We start from the raw sequence: 18,582 nt of genomic DNA on the forward strand, positions 1-18,582 counted from the left end.
TGACAAAGAGTGACTAGCCAGCACGTCTGCACTTGGAGTTAAAATGGATTGCTGTTGTCTTATTGTTGTCACATTTGACAAGGTTCTGATGGTCGCCGCTGACACGAGTACTTTATTAATTGTGAGGAAACATTTTTTGTGATATCAGTCGGTACTGCGTGTGTCCACGTCTTGTCATTTTTATTAATTTATCACCTTTGTCATATATGGTCCTCCTTTTGCTGTTGTGACAGGTTTGTTTCTTTGCCATGCAGTTGTTATGGCTCTTGAGTTTGTTTACCGCGGCATATAGGATTGATATCTTGCAGTTTTACGCTCTAAATTATCAGTGGCACATTGTCACAACGGAAACACATAGTCAGAATTTAAAGGCAAGCATTCAAGCTGTCATGTCAAGCTGTTTTCATAATTTCTAGTTAACAGGTTTTGATTCGAAGTCCCTGTCAGCTTTCTTTTGACGGGTTTCGTTTGCAAGTTGCGTGTGATTGTGTTGGATTTTTGTGTAGACAGACGTTCTACTTTCTACCATTTGCATGTCCTCTCCGCTGAAGAGCTCCAAAGTTTACTTCTCATGTGACAACGCTGCTGCTTTAGTTAAATTTGCTGGCTGTTGGCCAGTGAGTTAAGATAGATTACTTGAAAGAGATGCATTTCAATTTTACAAAGAAGTACGCTTCCATTTCAACTATGCCCCTTGCCCAAAATTAGATGCCGAAGGACTGTTGCTCAATTTGATCATGGATATGATAACATCTTCTTTGATGAATTTGTAATGTTGTTTGCTTCATCTATTGGCTTTCTAGCCACATTTGCTGTATATAGACTATGAAAGGCAAGCGCGTTGTCTTTTTTCATTGTCGCGAGCCTCTCCGGAGTTTTTGAAATTCACGCCGCAGTGTAGTGTAAAATAGAAATCGTGACATAAAAGGCATCGTATTGCTCTGATTAGATTATATAGCTGACACTCTAAAAATAGAATGTTTACATTCATCCAAGCATAAGGTCATTTTTCTGGCAAGCATGCCACCATCCAGAGAGCAGCGACTCGGGGAAAAAAAAGTGAAACCTTTCGAAACGCAACCTAAGTGTTATGATCAGTCATCTTTTTGCAAAGCTTATCAATGTGTGAGATGTGCAGCAGGTGCCGTGACGGCAAATAACTCACTGCAAGCAGGAGAGGACGGCTTTCTTTGACAGCCCCCACACAGCCAAGGCAGCCGATCACCATGATGATGGTTCCCAGGGCGATGAGCAGGTTGGCTGCCGACAAGGACGGAAGGGATGCCGACAGGGTGGCAAAGTTGCCCTGGGTCACTGAGAGCCAAATGCCCACCCCCAGTATACCACATCCTCCCAGCTGCAAAGGGAACACAAGAGACATGACTGTCAGGAGAGAAACAAACAGGACGCTTTACAAGCGGTGGCTGTTAAAACCTTTAACAGTGACTGGTTAACAAGGCCCATCATCTGCGATGACCGTGATTAAAATGAAAAGTCAGAACGAATCTTCTTTGAGGCTGACACCGATATTAGATTGCTACGTCTGCTTAAAGTGTGGTGCACGCATTCCGACAGTGAGGCAAATTTTCAGCATTCCCCCCACCCTTCAAAGTCGGCAAAGACTTGACTGATGTCGAAAAGAGGATTCCGAGCAATTATCCTCTGTATTGGGTTGTGCTAACGAGGGTTCATTCTTCTGGATGTTTATCGAAACAGTCAGGGAAAACAAATGTAAATAATAAACCTGTGGTACCCCGAAATATAAGGTGCAATTTTCCATTGAAACATTATTGACAAGCCCTTTTCATCCACGACACACAGAGAATAGCTGGAAGGATGTTGAAAGTGTGGCGGTCAGGAAAAGATCTCTTTTTGAATTATCTTCTAACGTTCACAGCGATGTCTGTATGTTTCCTAGAATGTCAGATTTGTGGGGCAACAATCTTGGTGAAGAGTTGTTAGTAAACAAGATTAACCTTAATCGGAGATACTTTCTGGCTGCCCCACCAATTTGCAGGTAGAAATAGCTCAGCGCATGACCCATTCATCAATCCCATTTCTCTAGTGCTTGTCCTCATTAAGGTCAGGGCTCGCAGGGGGGCCGGTGAATATCCCAGCGGACTTTTGTGTGCGAGTTAAGGTACACTGTGCATTGATTGCCGTCCAAATGCCAGAGATGACCCATTAAAAGCCAAAGTATGGACACTGCAACATAGCTGCGCTACTGCATGGGGCAGGACCCCGTTTTGAAATCCCTGATTTGACACGTCTTCTTGTGCATGCATTTTTGTTGTGAATGAATGTAAAAGTGCAGAAAATGATCATAGTTTTTCTTTTGTTGTAACAAACCACAACAGATACCCTACTGTGGTTGCCATGGCAATGACAGGGACAAAGATTATTGAAAGTTATTACAAACTTGTTATACTAAAATCTTGTGAAAGAATATTTGTAGTGTGCAGTGTGTTAACTCAACATTTTCCTGAAGTTCCACAGCAGGAATTAAAGTGGGAACATAATAGTGATGTTTGTTTGTTTGGATTTTCCTGTGGTCCTCTGTGTTTGTCTCACTTTAATATTAGAAAATTCTTTTGTCTCTCCTCATTTTGCTTTTGATTTGGGATTTTAGACGAAAGATGAGTTCATCGGAAATATGAACACCGCAGTTTGCGGACTATAAATTGCACTGGGTTATTATGCACATGACTCCACATTAAAGGGACAATGTGTAAGATTTTGGCAGTGTTTCATTACGTACAGGGGGAGACGCTGCATTTACCATTGTCCGTAAATATAAAAAACATGGCGGCCACCCCCTCATGTAATATAATTATTGATAACTAGACCGATGATTATACCCTATTTAAAACATACTGTTGGTCATTAAGAACACATTTATTTGCAAGTTTTTGAAATGTATAATGATTTAATTGATTCCTTAATGAAAAACGGTCTCAATCTTACACACTGTCCCTTTAAGAAAAACAAACCAGTTCAGCAAATCTACTTTGTACAAGTTCAAAAGGCACACTATCAGCTGGGGAAAATTAAAAATTTTAAGTCTGCGTTATACAGTACTACGAAAAATACAACACTATAAGATCAGCCAGCATTTTCAGCAAAACTGATGACTATTTTTCTATACTATACTATCTTACTATACTATCTTCTGTTGGTAGTTGTTTATGGGTTGGTATCTGTTTTTTTGTTTGTTTGTTTTTTTCTGTTTTAGGCTTTTGTTGTTTTTTTTTTGTGTTTTTGAGTTGCAGGGTTTTTTGTTCATGTGTTTAAGTTCAACTCCCTGCTCCTTTTGTGTTATATCCGGGTGTTCCTTGTTTGTTCATCAGTTTTGAGTGTTTTTAGTTTCCAGTTCCCTTTCAGTTCTTGTCGGGCACTGTCCAATTGTCGTTGTCGAGGTTTGTCACTGTCAGTTCCTTGTTATCCTCCTGATTTCGATTCCTAAGTTGTCCTGAGTCTTTAGTTGTCTTTTGTACAAAGTTTATTTCAGTTTTTTTTTTTTAAGTTACTTTTCTCGCAGTTTTTGACCTGGTTTATTGTTTTTTGTTTTTTTTGTCATCGTCATGTTAATATTCCAAGCAGATCCCACTTCCCACCTCCCATGCATTCGGAGTCCCCACCCTCTTCCATCATGTCCACACCTTACACTCTTAAATTTTACAAAATATATTCCATACCCTAAATTTCGGAATATAAGCCATTACTTTTCTCATCCTGTGGCTTCTAGTCCAGTGTGGCTTATCTGCAGTTTTTTTACTGCCCACCAGGGGGCAATTTCCCTACCACACAAAGGGAAATAGAAGATGACGCAATTGAAGTATTAATGTTGAGTTTGAACTGCTAGTTTATCCACCACCAGGCAGCACTCTAAACTAGTAAATGCCAACAGGCATGTTCCTCCTGTGTTAGTGCAATGTTCTAACCATCTGGATGTGTCGGCGTTATGTTGAAAGTATTTTGGTGCTTCCCATTTTCAAACAGGTATGTTCAATCTTCGTTGAAGGCATTGATGTTGCTGTAACCAGGCAGTTTGATTAAAGTTTTATCTTAAAAAAAAATGTAGTAAACTACCATGTGCCATCTTTCTATGTAAGTATCTAATGTTACAACGTGTGGTTTATAGTACAGTGCAGCGAATACATGACAAAAATATATTTTCGAATACATTTTTGTTCGTGCGTTTTATAATCCGATGCAGCAAATACAGTATATTTTATATTTTAAAGCCGTTGTACGCTACAGGGGCTAGTGCTTGGACACTTCAGCTGCTCAGAGAGCAAATCACTTCTTGGAATCTACAGCGGCTCATTTTTTTAACCTCTGTGTGCTTATTAGGCACACCATTTGGGCCTTTAGAGAAACACAAAAGATTGTGGGGGTAGCTGTGTGTTTATGATGCACATAAGTCATAAGTTCAGATACATCTACAGGAAGCACACAAATACCCACACTATTACCATTTGCTCAAAATCCCAAAGGCTCTAAGATTTACATAACTAAATACAAGATTACAGTTTCCTCCTGATTTGTTTTTTCCCCATTTCTCGCTTTAATACAACATGTAATTTAATGAGTTCTTTCACTGGAAGTGGGGCAAAGTGAAAATTAAAGGAGGCGGTATGGTTGATTCCAGTTTTGCAAACGATCTGCCACAGATGGGGGATTTCAGCAGATAGCAAATTAAGGGTCTTGGGGTTAGTGCGACTCACAACAAAGGGTTTTTACGCCACCAAGTATGTTCTTTAATGAAGATTGGCTACCGAGTGATGTGTAAAGAATGAAAGAGAATTCTGGGAATAGATGATCGAACATTTCGAGGTCATCAGACAAGATATAATACCTTGTTACTTTTATTCTGCAAACGTGCAGTGTATGTTCCCTTAAGTCGAACACGTCTCCATATCAAATGTACAACCGCACTTAAGGAACGGGATGTGTGAAGGTATATGTATTCTTAATATATAAAGATATACTGTATGTTCACTGGCAGAGAGAGCTACACTCGTCAGCTCACTGACTGACACAGAATAGGGGAGTTGTTTTTATCACCTGTTTGACTGACAGGCTGTACTTAAAATACATAAATGTTAAAGTGAGGGATTTCATGATTCATATTTGATAGGACAATGATGAAAATAGCATTGATACTTGGAAGAATTTCCACAGTAAGGAAGAGAGACTATCCCCAGTCCATCAGACCATGATGGGGAAGGAAAACAATATCTCCCATAGAGTTCCCATCACTTTCACTTTTATTCATTTCTATTAAGTCCAACCCACATGCAGAGAAAAAGAAAATAAGCAAAATGACTCACATTTAACTTTTGTTTGTGTACTAGCTTGTTGAAAATATTTCTTCTTTTGTTGGGGTGTTTGATTTCCTCTCTATGTATCAACAGGCATTTAAGTGTGGAATATGTAGGCAAGGTGGATCACAAAGGTCAAAAATTAGCATCGATGTTACAGGAAACAAAAGAATTGTCAGTTCTAAAAGTCGATACCACACATTTTGCATGGTAACGACGATTAGTCACTTTCATTTCAATCAATCTAAATAAGCACCTAAACAGCCATTTGAATACAGTATCTGCAGCTCACTGGTTTGCAGCAAACCACTGGAAGCAGTCTTTTGAGCTGCTTCCAAATATTTAAATGGTGTGCTGATTAGTGCTTGTAGTATAAAATGTGCTTAAATGAGCTTCCTAACATCTTAATAAACAAAGACAACATTTTGAAGATTTACACTTCAAGGTTGCATTGACTGAATTCTAGTGGGCAAATAAGTGATGCATGTAATTTAGTATTTTGAGATGATTTTGAGGTCCCGCCGTAAGTGGAGCAGTTCAAGTATCTTGGGGTCTTGTTCATGAATGAGGGTAGGATGGAAGGGGAGATTGACAGACGGATCGGTGCAACATCTCCTATGATGCGGACTCTGTACCATCTGTCGTGGTAAAGAAAGAACTGAGCCAAAAGACGAAGCTCTCTTTTTGCCGGTTGGTCTACGTTCCTGCCCTAACGAGCTGGTCACGAGCTGTGGGTGGTGAGATCCCAAATACAAGCACCCAAAATGAGTTTCGTCCGCTGGGGTTTCTGAGTTCTCCCTTAAAGGTCTTCCAGGAGGGACTCAGTGTCAAGCCGCTGCTCCTCCGCATTGAGAGGAGCCAATTGTGGTTAAGGCATCATTAGGATGCCTCCTGGACGCCTTGATTATGAAGTGCACATAAAATATGAGCTCACTAATCATGACAAAATCATAGGAGCCCTCAGCTTGTTTCTCTCATCACATACAGTATATGTGATGCGATTGAATATACTTTTGAGGCTGCCACCATTTGCGAGTTTATCTGGTTCGGTAACAAAAAAGCACAAAGTCCATTCCTTGTCATTTTGTGGGTCCTTTTCGGCTATGAAGTAGCGCTTGAAGTCCTTACTGGGAAGATGTCGTCATTTCAAGTAGGGCTGCTAGTATTGCCTGTAAGAAGCTTTCTTTTTTATCAAAGTTGTAGGCTCGTCACCTGTCTCTTGACAGTACATCTGTTTCTTACAGCGAACAACAAATGAGTGTAAGTCTCCTTCATGCAGTTGAGTCAATGGCACAGCTCTCTCACTTGTTTATATTGTAAAACCGCAAAGAAAAGAAAATACACCGAACAAAGGGTGCCAATGTCTCTCTCCTCAATATCAAACATCACTATATCGAAGTTACACAGGTAAGTCACATTTGCAAGAATTATAACAGCCTGAACCATTCACGCACCCAATCACACCTAAGGACAATTTAGCATGTCCAATTCACCTACCGTGCATGTTTTTGGAGTGTGGGAGAAAGCCGGAGTACCCGGAGAGAATCCATGCATGCTCGGGGAGAACAAGCAAACTCCACACAGGAAGGCCAGAGCCAGGTGGATTTGAACTCAGGTACCTTGAACTGTAAGGTAGATGAACTATTCACTGCAGCACCGAGTCACTCGCATATTATCATGTGACAAAATTCTTACAAAGAAAGCGCAGCTTCCAGACACTTGTGGGCTTGATTTCACAGAGAGATGGAACAACACGTGTGTCACCGACAGTGACCGCTCTCACTGAAGCCACACCCTCCTTCCTCACTACAAAATGTAATGTCAACACTGGCCAGAGGCAGTGCCAAAAAACAAAGATCCAGCCAAACAAAGCACAAATAAAGCACAGCTCTCTAACTGTTAAAGGGTACACTAAATCAGTTCCAAAACCTCATGATTTTGGGTGTATCTGTTGATCCACTGACTGGCACTGGGCCACGGACCGGTGGTTGGGAACTCCTGCCTACTTAAACATTAAGATTTCAAACAGCTTCTGGATACTGCTACAAAATTGGTTACTGTTTGCTTTGTACTTGGTGGTATTTCAGATTAGAGTGGATGGCTCTGTTTTTGGCCCACATTGCCAGACAGCGGCTCCACTTGTTTCATGTTTTAAGGTTGCCTTCCCCAGTCAGCATACTTCAGCGCCTTTGTCAGAAGTTCAATATATTGGTGTTTATTTGTTGTTGTTACAATCTTTACATTAAGGAAAGAAAGACCCACAGTGGTCACTCTAAAAGACAGGTTGAACTTTTCTGGGATAAATTCATTCGGACAGATGAGTCAAAACTGCAGCTTTTGGTCAAGTTACATCGGCTGTGTGTTTACAGATGAGAAAGAAATGGTCAAAACTGTGCGAGATTTTTATCTGTGATCTACAGACAAGAGAACCAATGTTTTTTTTTTTCAACATTGATCTTACATGGATAATAATTTGGAAGCCAGCAAACTATTAGAAAAAAAAAACATTTTGTGAAAGTAGCAAAGGAGTATATACGAGCATATACGAACATCATTTTTCTATCCAAAGACAAAGTATATCTGCAACTTAATGCCGCTCATTATAAGCAAATGACTCAAGTGTTGACTCACACAAAATATACAGTAGCAAGGCTTCAGTCACACAACTTTGAAATGAAATGTGTAAGCAGCCACTCACAATCAAAGTAATTATGTTACTGTGTGGTGTCAGCCAGCAATGACATACCACAACCATTATTCAAATCTGTTCAGTTAAGCGGCTTTATATGACACAAAAATAACAATTTTCCTTCAAAACGTTCTCATTGAACTGTGTACACAAAAACTCCTGTCAAAAACACAAAACATTTACCCAAATAAACGTGAGTTATGCCATTAAAAGATTTATACATTAATTTTTCATTGTTTCTGAAATAATGCGTAAATATTTGAAGCGAGGAAAAAAAAGCTAATCATTCTGTCGGAAGGCAGGCTGGTCATGGGGTTACTATAGTGCATGCAATTTAATTTACATTGCCTATTGGTGTGATTTTCAATGTGGGTGGTTGCCCATATGGCATATATGTGCCTTGTGATTGATGGGGACCAGTCCACGGTGCGCCCCGCCTCTTGTCAAAAGTCTGAATAGACTCCAGCTGACCTGAGGCCAAAAGTGATGGGTGAGTGACGGAACCATTCAAACCCCCTTAAGTGTGTGGGATGAAGAGAGTAGACAGGTGCTTATTTTCAGTCAAGAACATGCAAAACGTCACTGTGCCCATAAAGGCACTGTCTTTTCCTTTCATTTCCATTTTAATGTAACACATAATGTTGTAAACTGATGCATCTTCGGATGCAAACTCATTCTCTAACAACATGGGATAATGTGACTTGATGAGTACATGGACGAGTTAGCCAACCATCCTCTTTGTTTAAATTATGGGGGGTCATTTATGCTCTAAGCCTTTACTGAAACGGATCCAAGTGACTGAAGTGTTAATATTATTTCACACACAATTTAGATAAAGCTCATCCTCTAAAGTGTTGGACTAAAATAATTTCCCCGCTTTTCCTGCTGGGTCTGTCTGTCTGGGTTTTAGATGTTTTCTATTTTGCATAAATATGTGGTCCAAGAAATACATCAGTCCAAGAGGTTACCGACTTCAAAAGAACCCAATCATATTAATTTTGTAAAACAAATACACAGGTTATATTGCATTAGCTCACAATTTCAATGATTAATTAGACAATATTAGGGAACAAATATTTGCCAGTAACATCTTTCTCAACTGTGCCCTTGATTTTAATTTTACATAACCTTTTTGGTGAATATCCAGGTTGCTAAATAGGGTTTTCATTTTTAAAGGGCCTTGACAATATATACATGTTTTCCCTTTCGTGTTCTTTTGACTACTGTTTCTTTTGAGAAATGTGCAGGTTTTATTCAAAGAAAAGCACCCAAAATGAAAAAAAAATCTTACAATCTTACAATTTGTTGTATGCAGAGGTGTGCACATCAGAAAATTTTGCAGGTCCAACATTTGTCAGTGGCTGGGTCACTCTCTCTCTCTCTCTCTCTCTCTCTCTCTCTCTCTCTCTCTCTCTCTATCTATCTATCTATCTATCTATCTATCTATCTATCTATCTATATATATATATATATATATATATATATATATATATATATATATATATATATATATATATATATATATATGTATGTATATATATGTATGTACAGTAGGCCCCCGTGTTACGAACTTAATCCGTTCAGCGGCTATGCTCGTAACTCGAACTGCTTGTATGACGGGCAATCCAAACCTATGTTAATTAGTGAATGCGTGCAACGCGTGCAAAAACCTTAGGTAAAAACATCACGACTTTATACACATATTAAAAATGAGTAACATAATCTAATTTACAGTTAAATTAAATAACATATACAAAGGAAAAATGACATTTACCTTTGGGGTGACGTGACTTGAGCTGGGTGGAGGCGGAGGGGAGCAGAGACCAACCCGCAGAATTTATTGATTTATTTTCTTAAACGGGAACTTTTCTCAAACTAGAACATATCACCGGCGATTTCCTTCTCTTTAATCCATAATAGAAGAAGCCTCTCCATTTTGTTGTCGATCGAGGTCCGTCCCCCGGCAAGGAAAGTCTTGCCCTTAGAAGATTGCCGAGCGGTTACGGCCATACTCACGAGCAAGGTTAACCATGCGTGCGCCTCCTTCATATTTTTTTTTTTTATTATCTCCTGCTTCGTTTCTATTGTCATCATCCTCTTACTTCTTCCTTTATCGCCACTAGCAATTTTAGAAGCCATGTCTAACAGATAAAGTTTGCAAAGTCTTCACAACATTCCTTCCTTCCGTTTTTGACTGGTTTTCTCTCCTTCCTTCTGTCCCGACCAGCTGTGCCATCAAGCTAGATGAAGGCGTTCGACCAATAGCATATCGGCATCTCCGTGACTGACACCGTGACTGAAACAGTGACTATGACATTGTAAGAGCAATAGCATATCAGCGTTACCGTGTTGTGCGTGAGCAGATGATTTCATTGATGTAGCAAAGCGAGTTCAATTGTACGTACACATTGACCAGCAAAGCGTGGTGAAATCATAGTTAGAACCATCACGAATATTCACACACGTTTAAAATTAATACCATAATCTACTTTGCAGTTAATTAACTTAATATGGATACACAAAGGATAAATGACATTTTCCTCTGGGGCGACGTGACTTGAGCCGAGTGGAGACGGAGGTGAGCAGAGACCAACCCGCAGAATTTATTGATTTATTTTCTTAAACAAGAACTTTTCTCAAACTAAAACATATCACCGGCGATTTCCTTCTCTTTAATCCATAATAGAAGAAGCCTCTCCATTTTGTTGTCGAGCGAGGTCCGTCCCCCGGCAAGGAAAGTCTTGCCCTTAGAAGATTGCCGAGCGGTTACGTCCATACTCACGAGCAAGGTTAACTATGCGTGTGCCTCCTTCGTATTTTTTTAATATCTCCTGCTTGGTTTCTATTGTCATCATCCTCTTACTTCTTCCTTTACCGCCACTTGCAATTTCAGAAGCCATGTCTAACAGATAAAGTTTGCAAAGTCTTCATAACATTCCTTCCTTCCGTTTTTCACTCATTTTCTCTCCCTCCATCCTTCCGTCCCGACCAGCTGTGCCATCAGGCTAGATAAAGGCGTTCGGCCAATAGCATATCGGCATTTCTGTGATTGACGTGACGCCGGCCAATAGCATCTCCGTGACTGACACCGTGACTGAGACAGTGACTGTGACATTGTGAGAGCAATAATGTTCGACGTGGCCGTGATGAGCGCCAACTTCTAAATTAGTTGACGTAGCAAAGCGAAAATAATTGTACGAACACAATGGCCGGCATCTCATATTGTTCGTAAGACGGAAGGTTTGTGCGTAAGCGGGGGACAAAAAACTCCGCGGTCCACGCTCGTAAGTCGAAATGTTCGTAAAAGAGGGTGTTCGTAAACCGGGGGCCGACTGTATATATATATATATATACAGTGGTACCTCGGTACTCGACCATAATCCGTTCCGAGGTGGTGGTTGAGCACCGATTTGTTCGAACACCGAAACAATTTTTCCCATAAGAAATAATGGAAACTATTTTAATCCGTTTTTACCATTAAGAAAAATACCTAAAATATTATAAGAACATGTATCTAAACAACAATGAGGACGTAAATGTGCACAAGCGGTACATGATAAAGATATATAAAGCATTATTAAGCATTTTGTATAATTTACTTACGTTTTGGAGAGTGGCTGATGGCATACGGGAATGGATGCGGCGAGGACGGGAGGGAGGGTTAATCCTTGGAAGGGGAATCCCCTTTCATTGCCTTTGCTTACTAATTGCTGTCACTCCCATTGCAACATCAGCTTTCTTTAACACTTCCTTATGCTTCAAGATAGTGGAAATGGTTGACTTTGCCATTTCGTACTTCGATGCGAGGTCGGACACCCGTAGACCACTTTCATATTCTGCTATTATTTCTTTCTTCCGTTCGATAGTGGTCCTCACTGTTTTTCTCTTTGCCTTCCCCTTATCACTATCTCTCTTAGGACCCATCACTAAGGGCTAGCGCAACAGAAAAAAGTTGAAAATTGGGAAGAAATACGTACTCAAACAAACTGCGTAAGCCTTACTCCGTTGGCGGTCTGAGTTGAACTGGCGCTTGAACTGGCCGAAAAGAGCCGAGGAGCGCGTTCGGGTCGGCCGAAAAGAGCCGAGGAGCGCGTTCGGCTCGGCTCGGCTCGGCTCGGCTAGGCTAGGCTCGGCTAGGCTCGGCTAGTCGAGCACCGAAAATCTGATCGACGTCCGATGCATTACCTACTTGATTTTTTTGGTCGAGCACCGATTTGGTCGAGTAAAGAGGCGTTCAAAGACCGAGGTACCACTGTATATATATATATATATATATATATATATATATATATATATATATATATATATATATATATATATATATATATATATATATATATATATATATATACACATTTTCTATAGCCGCTTATCCTCACAAGGGTCGCAGACTTGCTGGTGCCGATCCAAGCAGACTCGTAGGCAGGGTGCACCCTGGACTGGTTGTCAGCCAATCACAGGGCACACAGAGATGAACAACCAATCACAGATAAGGGCAGTTTTGAGTGTCCAATACACCTGCCATGTTTTTTTTTTAATTTGGGAGGAAGCCGGAGTGACCGGAGACAATTGATGCAGGCTCGGGGAGAACAAATTCCACGCAGAAAGGCCAGAGCCAGCAGGATTCAAACTCAGGTCTGCGCCTCTGTGAGGCGGGTGTGCTTATCACTGCGCTGCACAGAAAACAAGCAGACCAACTATTGCTTATGGATGTTCACCCGTACAAACACCTTTATGATTCAGCTGAAAAGGACTAACGTGACCTAAATACCGTAAGCAACTCCTGGGGAGCACGCACATTGGGGAGAAAGCGTGGTCGTTCATGTGTCGAGCATAAACCAAGCTTAATAAGACACATTAAAAAGAGTAAAACAGATTTAAAAATAGCTAAAGCCAAAGGTGTTCAGTTTGAAATGCTATTGTGACACTGTTCAAGAGGTATTGAGATATTATAATAATATGAGATATAATCATCATCATCACATATTGCTGTCTGTCCATACATTTTTGGGCTGCCCTTGTCTCATCGAATACTGTGTGGTTCTTCTGTTAAGAATAATTTAAGATGAGTGGAGGTATGACTAAAGCTGGTAAGGCTAACTGCTATTTTTAAAATAATTAATAAAAATAAAAACCAACAAATTACCGTATAGAAACTTTGACCCTTGTGTTTGAGTCTGTGGAAAGTGTTTTAATTTTTCATCATCTGTTTTAACAGAAGATTATATGATTATTATAGCTTTTGAAAAACAAGAAATCTACTGGGTCCACCAGAACAAATAAAACCACCGCACAAGGGTTGATACAATACTTTGTGATTACCTGCGTGGAAAAATCTCATGTTTTTCTACTTTGTTGCCTTGTGTAATAAAGCAAATTCACCATTTGCTTCAATAAGCAGTTAAGAGATGTCAAAGGGCCAGACAAATCAAGGCTACCACTTAAGGGCTTTGAAAGCCATCCTTATAATTTATCTGCCATTCGAACAACAACCCAAACTAGCAAGAAGGTTTTCTGGTCTAGATCCCAATAAAAAAAAAAGAGCGTTATCGAATAGAGACTTCCTTGCTGTAAAACATCAAAGTGCCATCATTGTCTCCTCGCAAGTTTGAATATTAGCAGATTTTTCAATCATACTTGAAATGTAGATCCATAGTGGCAGTCACTTTGACTGCTGGAATATGAAAGACAACTTTGAGGTATTATGCCACTGAATATAATACAGCGCTTTGGAAAAACTATTTGCCCCCTTCCTGATTTCTGTGTGGATATATATATATATATATATATATATATATATATATATATATATATATATATATATATATATATATATATATATAAATGTTTCTAAATTATGATTGTACTTACCAAGTGGGGAGAAATATACAAACCTATCTGGGCATGTGAGGAAATGTAAGTTATGGTCAGTATTCACAACTTCGCAATAAGGAAAACACAGTCCAAAATAGTCCATGCATAGAAGGCTTCCCAGGAAATAAAACAAGTAAAAATGGCACAGCATTTGATCCAAAGAACATGATGCCAACAGTAAAGCAGGGTGGTGGCAGCATGATGGTCTGGGGGTGCTTTGCTTCCTCGGGACCAGGACAACTTGCTATTATTGACTGAAAAATCAATTCTGATGTTTACCACAAGATCCTGAAGGAGTGCGTATGAACTAAATAGTAGTTAGTGTTTTTGACCTTAAATGGTAATCACTAGCAAGCTAATGCTTATCGTGATAGCATAGGAACTGTAAATTTTCGATACTGTAATTTACGATAATAAATGAGTTATATCCACTCAGAGAAGGAAGCAAATATGGGTAGTTGTATCCACTAACCTTCAACCTCAGTAGATTGATAAAAAAAGAAAACCAAAATTTAAAAAAATCAATTTTAATGTTCTTTTATGGAGCACTGAAGTCTTTGATTACTTGGTGGAATAATCAATCGAATAATTAATGTTAAAATGATCTGGCAGTAAGAACCCTGTTTGCAGTTGAATAATTTCAAAGTCTGGTTTGTTGAGAGTGAGCAGCTCAACGGCGATAACAAGGCGCTCCACAAACTTTTGGCTTGTAAGCTATCAATTGGTTTACCACAGAACTTGCCCTTGGAACATTGTCATTGTGTGGTCTAATAAAAGCTGACTATTGGACACCCACACTCAGACAAAGAGTGCTACTTTAACCGGTTCATGTTTGTCTCAACATCCCATCCACTTCATTGTGTTGCAAGCCGTAATGAGATTTTAGATTGGACTTTTTCATCATTGCAGCTGCCTTGGCACAAGGAGGCCTCATAGACTATTCTTTTACATATGTAGACAAACACATATTTGGGTATTCATTTATCCGGTGAACAACTGAATTTTGCATTCGTTCTTTTCTTGGTGACATGACAAGACGTTTAGTCTCTCTTCAAACTGCAGGCTTTAATGCACGCATCTTCTTGTGTTTTGTGGGGTCAGGTGAAATGCCCGCATTGCAAAATATCTTTTTTTTTTTCATCTTGGACCACATAGGATAGGGGTCATCTACCTGTGGGTGCAGAGCCACATGTGGCTCATTCATCCTTATGTTGCGGCTCTCCGTGGAAATATACAGAAATAAAGTGCAGCCTTCCAAATTAAGATGACACATTTTTAAAGTAAGCTATAACTGAACATTAAAAACTAAAGCGCTTGAAGAATTCTCAATGCCCCTGCGTGTGAACGAGAAAGGATTCAAACGTTGGGTAGATAGTCTGCTTGTTCTTTTCTTTAAACCAAGAAGTTAACAGCCTTGGCTAACACAAACGCCGCTAAAAGCTAAATGGCAAACAGAAAATGTAAACAGGAAATACGAGGTGGCCTTCCAGATTAAAAGCAGTATTTCAAAATAAGATAACACGGGTAAGTAAACAATACAAACTGGAGCTCTTGATGAATTCTTGACACAGAATAAATCTCATCGGATTTCCCCTGTTTGTGAACACAGATGGATTCAGACGTTAGTTCAGGCTGCTTGCTTCCTTTAATGAAAATAAGTTGGTACAAAAGCTGCTACCACACAACTGATACCACCGCTCCCATTTCAGATATAATCAGTATGAAACCGGTCCAGATGGCTTTTTGAATGTTAAAAGTTACCGACCCCTGGCATAGGAGAATAGCCTTAGTCTGATATGTGCCGTTCAGGCTGTCATGAAAAATTCAAATGTGTGTAACATCTTGAGAACAAAACTGGAATTGGGCCATTTTTGCAGCACGAACATACTGGAGCTTTATTCTACTCACGCTATATGCATATGTGTTGTGCTCACTAAACCTTGGCCCGCAGGCTAAAGCCTCCCCATCTCAGACAGCAATGCTGAACTCTAACTGGAGTGACCATTCATTCCTCAAGCCTGTAGACGGTCAAGTGCATCGCCACTTATTGTTCATCTGTTTGCCACACCTCACCTGGTGAAAATGGCTCACTTGACCTACTTTCAGCAATAAAATTCTAACAGTGTCTGGTTCATTGTGGAAATCATCATTCTCCTACTTATTGGAGAGAAATACACTGAAAGTCTCACATTCTAGTTGCAAGACCGATTTCATGAGTTGGAAGATGAGAGGCGAAAGTGCCAACGAGCACTGTTTCAATTTTAAACGGCAATCAGACTTTCCTCATGAAACTCTGACCTCCAATACGCAACACCTTTTACATCTCAGTCACTTGACATTGTTCTGTGAATGCAGGGGGAGCTTTAATTCCATCTGACTTCATAGGTGACCAAGATTTTTCACTAAAGTCTCTTGAGGTTAAGCCTTGTGGAATTTAAAAAAGAAAGAAAAAGAAAAACGACCCAAGATTATTTAATGACCCCTTAATTCCCCACACTATTTAAATCAAGCTGCAAGCAAGTGAGTCTAACTGTGATGGTAGCAGTTGACTCTCAAGGTGTTCGCTCTTGACTACAGGATTACATTTTGTTTATCAATCCAATTTAATCTCCGACTGAAACAACATTAATGCACAGGGGGATGTAGTTCTGATAACGATGCAGATGTGCACTGTAGCTTTGACATGTATAAAGGAGAATACATACAAAATAGGATGTACATGAATGCTTTCTTAAATTATGCACACAGAAATTTTTCCGTGACCTCTATGATGGGATTTATGCACATATATAATTCATGAATGTAATTGATCTATGTGTTCTGCTCAGATGTGCAAACAAACTCAGATATGCTCAATAGTCCTAAATATCTTTTCATCTAGCAAGGCTATAAGTGGATTAATACATACTCAGTAGAACCTCAAAATGCAAACTTAATTAGTGCATGAGCCCCTTTGTAACACGGAAAATGCATAAATCAAGGGAATATTTCTAACTGAAATCAATAGTAAAGCAAGTAATCTATTCCAGCCACCAAATTAAGTTATACTTAACTACTTTTTCTTGTTTTACCCAGTCTAAGGTTCAAATTTGATATACAGTGATCCCTTCGTTTATCGTGGGGCTTACGTTCCAAAAGTAACACGCGCAAGTGAAATCCGTGAAGTAGAGTAGTTAGCTTTATTTTTTTTAAATTATTTTACAATGCAATACTAAACTATAGAATCAAACCAAAAATCGAAACCTGTTTTAAAGCCCAAAATTTGTTTAAAACAATACTTTTAATATAGTAATACAAGGTTGGAAACATTGTCACTCGTGTATTTCAGAGTCCCAGCTGTGCCTCTTCGTTCTAAGAATGCTACGCTTTAGTGTCTGTTTCTACTGAAGGCGCGGGAGCCTTTCTCTGAGAGAAGAACATTGTTATGGGTAGTACTTGGCGCTCTTTCTTTTTCTGAGCAAGAAGGTTTTTATTAATGGATATGCCCGGACATTGAATTAAAGTGAAGCCTCTTATATCATTAAAACACACTTGAAATTTCAATTTCTTTCAAAAGAAATCCAAGGAAAAGTCAGAAGCTGTAGGGAAATAGTCAGAAGCTGTGCATTTTTCCGTTGCCTCTATGTAGGCACACAGACGTGTACGTTTCTTTTCTGCACGCCTACAAGTCACGTGATTGGCTCCCAGAGACCAAGCTGTCAATCAATGTGCTTACTAGCACGTTCGTAACGTGTGTACTGTATGTGTGCGCTGAGCTGAGTGCACATGGGCGGTTACAGGAGAGACGAAAGAGAGCTTTTGGATCCTCTTGCCTTTTGTAATAAATTGACAAGTGTAAACCAATACAGCACAGCGTCAATATTTTATTTCTAGACAACAGTAAAGCCTCTGAGCCAATCAGGATTCAGAGCACAATACACTGTAAAAAATATCCACACTGTAAAAAATCCATGAAGCAGCGAAGCCGTGAAACATGAACCGCGATATAGCGAGGGATCACTGTAATGCGAAATAGAAATATGAATATAATGCAGAACAGAAATAAGTGAAAACACTATTATCAAGAACTAAAGTGCTTAAAACAACACGGATTACTCCTTTTATCCATAAAGCAAGAAAAGTGCTTTATAAAGTCTTGATTGTTGTCAAAGGAAAGTGTTATTTGTAAAAGACAAAGTAAAACTTAATGAAAATATTTGATATTCATTGTTACAGTACATTATTTGAGTTATTTAATTACCGGTAATTAATAGAATACAAATAAACTGTATCCAAGAATTCCTAGTAAAACTGACTCCATTTCAGAAGTAAATAGTAAAGGTACTAAAAACAAATTATTTATTCCTAGGCATATGACTTTAAAAGTGTAAGATACAAGGCAGAAACTCTTGTTAACGCTTGTTTATACTGATTCAATCATAAAACTAATGTGCATGTAGTGTGCATTCTTAACAATGCAATGCAAGAACATCAAAGTGTAATAATGCCAATTGGCAAATGTGTGTAAATTGTGCCTCAAAATCACAATTTAAAAACACATGATCAGCTAGTACCAGTGATCTGGCGAATAACAGAAAATTTGGGTCAGGGAGTAGGGGGACGTGGGGGGCAGTAGCATCACTGAACAAAAAATGAAGATAATATTTGGCGATGTAGTAGATTTTGGAAGAAGTTGGTGCTCTAATGAGCGCCATT

The 18,582-nt window shown here is 39.3% G+C and overlaps 1 protein-coding gene across 4 annotated transcripts in view; it reads right to left on the minus strand.

The window, feature by feature from the left end:
* Positions 1-18,582, minus strand: part of tspan4a (tetraspanin 4a) — a 113,256-nt gene that overhangs the window by 39,400 nt on the left and 55,274 nt on the right. For 3 of the 4 annotated variants that reach the window (XM_088413806.1, XM_088413804.1, XM_088413803.1), the window contains one exon: positions 1,166-1,357. The exons of the other annotated variant lie outside the window; for it this stretch is intronic. In XM_088413806.1, the coding sequence (XP_088269932.1) occupies positions 1,166-1,357 (192 nt within the window). The remainder of the gene's footprint in view (positions 1-1,165; positions 1,358-18,582) is intronic. 4 annotated transcript variants of the gene reach the window in all.

The sequence above is a fragment of the Hippichthys cyanospilos genome, chromosome 4 (assembly GCF_059441005.1).
Source record: "Hippichthys cyanospilos isolate Australia breed blue-spotted pipefish chromosome 4, RoL_Hcya_1.0, whole genome shotgun sequence".
NCBI classification, from domain to species: domain Eukaryota; kingdom Metazoa; phylum Chordata; class Actinopteri; order Syngnathiformes; family Syngnathidae; genus Hippichthys; species Hippichthys cyanospilos.